The sequence below is a fragment of the Malaya genurostris genome, chromosome 2 (assembly GCF_030247185.1).
Source record: "Malaya genurostris strain Urasoe2022 chromosome 2, Malgen_1.1, whole genome shotgun sequence".
In the NCBI taxonomy this organism is placed as follows: Eukaryota; Metazoa; Arthropoda; class Insecta; order Diptera; family Culicidae; genus Malaya; species Malaya genurostris.
Genome location: NC_080571.1, coordinates 120,104,433 through 120,110,680, shown reverse-complemented (window position 1 = coordinate 120,110,680; position 6,248 = coordinate 120,104,433). Strand labels below are relative to the sequence as shown.

Below are 6,248 nucleotides of genomic sequence, written 5' to 3'. Positions count from 1 at the left end.
TAGGTTTCAATATAATTTAATCGCAAACTAATGGCGTTAATTGAAAGATACGGTTATATTAATTGAAAATTCAATGCAATCCGATTTAGTTTTGCTTCTATGAAAGTTTTCAATCAAAATGTCGATTCAACCCATGTCTATTCCATGTTACTATTCATTATTTCTTTCTGTGTAGTTAATTATTTTAAATGTTGTTCTTTCTATATAGAAAGGATGTAGAGTTCGACTCAGTTCGATGAGATAGGAAAATGTTTGTGTATCTTTCAAAGATTTTCCTCATCACTCAATTTTCTCGGAGATGGCTGATCCGATTTTAACAATCTCAGGCTCGTTATTGATCAAGTTTGAATTAAAAATAGCTGTCATTTCTGGTTCCGGAGATATAATGGTGTAAGAGACGTAACCGGCAGAACGCATTTCATAAGAAATGATCGAAACTTGGTCATGTTTTTTCTTGTATACCAGGCAAATGGAACAGAAGGATTGATATGTCCCTTATACCGTATACGTGGTACGCGTCCTAAACAACTCACAAAAAAAGAAAAAATAAACAAACTAGCATTGATGCGTGGCGCGACCCAAGAAAATTTTCAGAGCGAAACTACGCGATTGGAGTCCGATCTAGAGCGACCTCAGGTTGCTAAAACAAACATATCAAACGTTGCTAGGGTGACTCTTGGTCAGCTCTCGGGCTGCTCTGATCAATAAACGAAAACGGTATTAGTAAATCAAAACCGTCGTGTGATATGCAGTGAGGTAAACACGCGGCATGAGCTTTCAACATAGCATAGCAATACTTCTTTAACAAAAATCACAGCTTACTGCGAATATTTCTGAATTGACGAAGCATTTTGTTTTGGAGCGGGGACTTTCGGAGATACAAATTATACAGGGACTTGATTTAATAACATAATTTTATTCAATTGACATTATACATTTGTGGTCTGACGAGCCTTCTTGAAAAACACATTTAAAATGTTTCTGCATGTTAAAAGTTGTTCTATGAATACGAGTACATGAATGTGCATCAGTTAAAAATATTTTCATTGTGCCGTCTATCGAAATCTATCAACCTCAAATATCATAAATAGGAAATATCTCATATATTTTGTGTTAAATCTAGTTTGTTTGAGCAAACACTAAACTAATCACAAGCTGATTCGAGCTTGAAAATCCTTTCAATGTTTCATTGAATATATCTACGGCTATATGTTATTTCTACTATCAAGCTTTAATCATCCTTAGCAAGGTCTATTCGTGATGTCGGAAGCAGGTGGTTTCAATGTTACCAATGCAGTAGTTTTAAACTTATCACAAGAACTTTTTCGGATTCCAGTTTTGAGGAATTCAAAATATTATTCGCGAAACATTTGCACACCTTAACTGATAGTGGTCCCATACCAAAATTAAATTTATGGCAACTGAGTGTTCTCAGTTTAGTAAACATATTCCAAATCGTATTGAAGACATCGGTAATTTTTGTGTTGAGAAAAGTTCTGGAGTTGCGAATTATTTTAATCTTACGCAACGACAATGTTTAGATCGTTATTATTGAACCAGACAAAAAATGTTAGCTTTACTATAATCTCTGTTTTGAGCGCTTTCTACGTTATTCGGATAAAACGTACTAAACATAGGTACAAAATAGGGGAACTTTTTCAATGCATTCCAATTTCCATTATTATCTGTCATAAATTGGCTTTTCGGGAGGCACAGGCTGTTGTGTGAAAAGCCATGAAAGTCAAGCCGAAATATTAGAATTTTTCGCATGAATATTAAAATAGTTGTATCCAGGAATTCTCGTCGCGTTTTCGTATTTCAATATAACATTTGAAGCACCTCGTAGAACATAAAATTCCGTTTAATATACTATCAAAATTTAGATCGATTTCAGTTAAACCGGAAAGATTATCTGTCATGTGCATGTAGCACTACTAGTGTGTAGTAACAGTATCTCGAAAGAACGCATTATACCGTAATTTCATTACTCTTCCGTTTATAAGATATGATCAAATGTGTTTGTTTGTTTGGATTTATTCTGCATCATATAGCAAAAGCGCTTCATAACTCTAAAGACCATTATCTATTTTTTATGAATTATATCTACATTGAAAAAAATTACATGCTATCTCCGAAACTGATGTTGAAGTCGACGGATTTGTTCACTAATACTGAATGTTGGCCATTTTATACACATCTTTATGCTACAATATCAGAAAGTAACCGAAATAATATTTTTGCTTGCTTTCCACATTACTATGACAACTAGGCAAGTTTTTGTGAACTAAACGTACATCAAAACGACATTCGATTATATCGTATTGCTGGTTTTAAAAGGCTTTTTTAGTCTATCAAATGTGGGCGAGATTTATCATTAAACTTCGAGTCCGTCATCAGATCTTTTGCCAGACTTTATCAATAGCTTTTCCGCGTCAAGTTTAGGTGCCTCAGTACGCGTGTGCCATACCAGCACATCGGTGCACTTATTAGCTAACGGTTGCATTTCATGAACAATGGTGAGGTGCCGCAACAGTTCACTTTCCTGATATCCACGTTCAACTTCGTAGCTAAACTGCGCTTGTGGATTATCCAGAATAAGATCGGAACTTATTGCGAAACCTGCCATATCAAACGGAAACGGTCGCTCCGGTCGCCATGCACTGTTGAATCCCAGGACAATCCCATCCCTATTCAATACCGGCTTCTCAACCATAAGTCCACCGACCAGTCCGACAGGCCAAACGCCAACCTAAAATGCATAATTGTTAAATCAGTTTACGACAGTGTGCAATATTATTTCCAGCTCACTTTATTCCGTTCAATCTTGGACATTTCAATAAACAAATCAGTGCTGTAGGTGTTATCGTCATCCATAAAGTAGATAACAGAGTGTCTATCCCGCCCACCACTTTCAGCGAGATGTTTTCTAATCCAATCCAACGCTTTATTGCGTTGCTCTACGCCGCGAGGTTTTAGCCAATTCGGGTCTTTCCCCTGAAGCTTCATGTTGGTTGGTGTCTTCGCGAATAATTGAACACTTCTTTCTTGGAGACCACTTCTGCTAATAAGATTAGCAACCAGATCTGTGTTATGATCAGCATCCTCCACTAGCACCCAAAACACGTTCGGCACCAGTCGAATCACCTGAGATAACCTAAAGAAAATTATCAATTTCGTCATTACCTCATCAATTGTCATTCATCTTCGTTTACTGCTGCCCATCATACATTATTACTTTCAAGGCCACTCAGTGTTATGTTGTGGAACACACTTCCATAACTCAATCATACACATACTAAAACATTTGTATACCTGGTTAGTTCTGCTTTTTGCACCGGTCGTGAATACGTTGGCGTTATGGCGTAAATTGTTGGTCCCTTCTGGTTAGGCAGGAAGGCTTCCCGTTCTGCAACAAACTCGGGATCTTCCAGTGCCTGATTATTCTCATCACAGTCTCGGCTTGAACTTAAACTATATATCAGCAGGAAGCCTAATATCACTAGCACGACATAGAAGTGCTTTGTCTTAATGCGAATTTCTTGGTTCATTATTTTGAAAAACTTGGATTATAATTTATAGTTATAAAAACAGCAATAGATTATCTACTTGGACGGGCAAATGCTTCCTGGCGAGCTTGTTTCTCACATATTAAAGCAATAGTCAATGATTCGCCGTTTTTTCAAACTCTGCACAGGTGCTTTCGTACGAAGGCTTTCTGAAACTGCACACGAAGGCAAATCTTATGTTTACATTTCGTTAATTGGAAATAGCCGCTCGTACTCGTTATTCATAAATGATCGGTTTTGTGTCGCATTGGATCAAGTGCCAAAAACTAATTTAAAAGAAATGCAGCTCTGGCTTTTGTATAACTTTTAATGACTATTCAACAATAATATGTGTTAGATATGACTAGACTCTACTTGATAAGAGTGAATTTAATTTTAATGTGGAAGATATAGCATTTAAATAATACTATTAAAAACTTGTTTTTTCTAAATTTTCATATTAGTCCTCTTTGATTTGACACCGACGGTACGGAATGACTGTCACCGGTGTCACTGTCATCACGGTGGGTACTTTTATAATCATCAAAGGTCTTACTTCTAGTAGAGACGCCAACCAAATTATACCAGATCACATTTGTGGGCGTTTTTGGAATAGAGATGAACATGCCTAAATTTAGCGGAATGGCAATATCGACACTTTTCATATAGAGATCAATTTGAAGCTAATCACATTAAATTACCTATTTTACAAAATGGACCGGAATCAAATTAATCCCAAAGTGGGCCAAAATAAGTCTGTTACCCTACAAAACCTATGAGCTACAGAACGCAGATGCGTCTAATATTCTAGAAATTCAATATAAATTTTAAGGGTATCCTATGAAACGCAAGAAATATTTCAAATGAGTGATTTTCAAAAATTATGTACAACCCAATCAGCGCTGCCAACTATACCGATTTCTCGGTATTTAAACCGATTTTTGGACTCGATACCGGAATACAGATATGCTCTCTCAAAATACCGATATTTCAATTTTCATACAGATAAATACCGATTTTCAGTTTTTGTGTTGGAATCCATAGGGGCACACCGGTCGAGCGACCAGTTTCCGCACTAAATCGATGTTTGATTTTTCGAGAAAGTTATTGTACAGATAAATTTTTCCGCCAAATACAGTTTTTTGGAAAAACAGTTGACAGCACTGAACCCAATCTTCAGTTCCTTCCGAATAAAAACAAGTTTGTTCGACTGAAACTGATAAAGATAAGGTGAACCCCTTTGAAGTTGTATTACATTTATGGTTGTAGGTGAACTGTCAAAAACGCTAATGTCCTGTAGATCTCCTCTCAAAGTTTCCAAAATTTTTGAATTTAGAATAAGTTCATTTAGTTTCGACACGTGTTTGTCATAAAATTGGGATATGGTGATTCAGGTCTTTATCGATATTTTAAAAATATTTTGAATTCTACTTTTAGAACAAATTGACTGAATACAGAACATTTATGAATCAGCAGGGATATATTCTTACCCACATATTAAACAATTGCTTTCTTATGCAAAAAAGATTATTATTTTTGCAGTGTTTCATCAAATGTTATGAAACATAAAGTTTAATCTGATTTGAATTGTGTTTATGATAAAAAAAATTATGCAAAATTTCTACTAGTAATTGTTTCGTTTAGCATTCGTTTAGTTACAACTTTTGGTTTATTAATGATGATATTTTTCACTACTTTTCTTCGTTCTATTGCTGTGTAAAATGATTTCTCATTTGAGAAGTAACCTGAAAGATATATTCAGAAACCATTATTTACAACCTTTCTTAAAATCTAATTTATTCGACAGAATACCATGTTAACTGAGAAGACATATTATGCAAAAATATATTGCAGTCTACTCGAATAAATCGATGTGAGTTAAATTTAGGAGTTTTTGATCGTTACTTTGAGAACGTGAATTTATTTCACTATAGACTTAAACGACCCAGTCATCATAAATAAAAATTACAGCAGTTCGAACCAAAGAAAACATTCGTTTTACACCATAAATTCAATTTACAAAAAAGTGTTAATACTAAGAACCTTTTAATCACTTTTATCTCCGAAATTGGATGTTAGATCTGGATGACATCAAATTGGAACCATAAGACCTTTCATTTGAACCTCAGATTGTAAAAATTGGTTTAGCAATCTCTGAGAAAAACGGAGTGAGATTTGTTGACACATCAATACAAACTCTCACAGGCATTGCTCAATGCGTTATTGAATGAGTAACGTTATTTTATTTATTAATTAATTTTACTCATCAAAACAATTGGATTTGGAAAGTATATTATATTATATCACGAAGAATTAGACCTATGAACCAAAATAGGTTTATTACTCTACATTCTGCCGAAGTCTCCGTTGATTTTTCAATAGGGCGTATAAGCAAGTTCTCTTTAATCACTCTCTCTTTCGATTATTGTAATGTGATTAAAAAGATTTTCTTTGATATCACTATTCTGTTTGAAAGTCGAATGTTTCGGGTATCATTTCATGCAAAGAGTTGAGTCGACGACGTTGAGTGATAATAGAAGAGAAAGTAAACAAAGAGAAACTGTCACTTGCTTATACGCCCTTTTGAAATAATTAATCGAGAAGTATGTTTACTGTAGTAAACACAGTGGGTACAATTTAATTTTTCACGTGCCTTTGAAGATTGACAGTTCAGCTACGGTCTTACGCGATTCCTATGGAGCA

General features: G+C 35.0%; 1 protein-coding gene across 1 annotated transcript; it reads right to left on the bottom strand.

The window, feature by feature from the left end:
• Window positions 1–896: 896 nt before the first annotated feature.
• On the bottom strand, window positions 897–3,912 carry LOC131430467 (galactosylgalactosylxylosylprotein 3-beta-glucuronosyltransferase I). The gene is made up of 3 exons (XM_058595481.1): window positions 3,313–3,912; window positions 2,809–3,154; window positions 897–2,749 (listed from the first exon to the last, which is right to left on the bottom strand). The coding sequence occupies exons 1-3, from the start codon at window positions 3,546–3,548 to the stop codon at window positions 2,375–2,377; spliced, it is 957 nt and encodes a 318-aa protein (XP_058451464.1). The 5' UTR covers window positions 3,549–3,912; the 3' UTR covers window positions 897–2,374.
• Window positions 3,913–6,248: the final 2,336 nt, after the last annotated feature.

What these genes read in the sequence shown, in the direction of transcription:
- LOC131430467 (XM_058595481.1), bottom strand. Translation starts at nt 3,548, where the DNA reads ATGAACCAAGAAATTCGCATTAAGACAAAGCACTTCTATGTCGTGCTA. An exon ending in CAAAAAGCAGAACTAACCAG is followed by an intron (nt 3,155 to 3,312) that starts GTATACAAATGT and finishes AATTTTCTTTAG; the next exon opens with GTTATCTCAGGTGATTCGAC. An exon ending in CCAAGATTGAACGGAATAAA is followed by an intron (nt 2,750 to 2,808) that starts GTGAGCTGGAAA and finishes TATGCATTTTAG; the next exon opens with GTTGGCGTTTGGCCTGTCGG.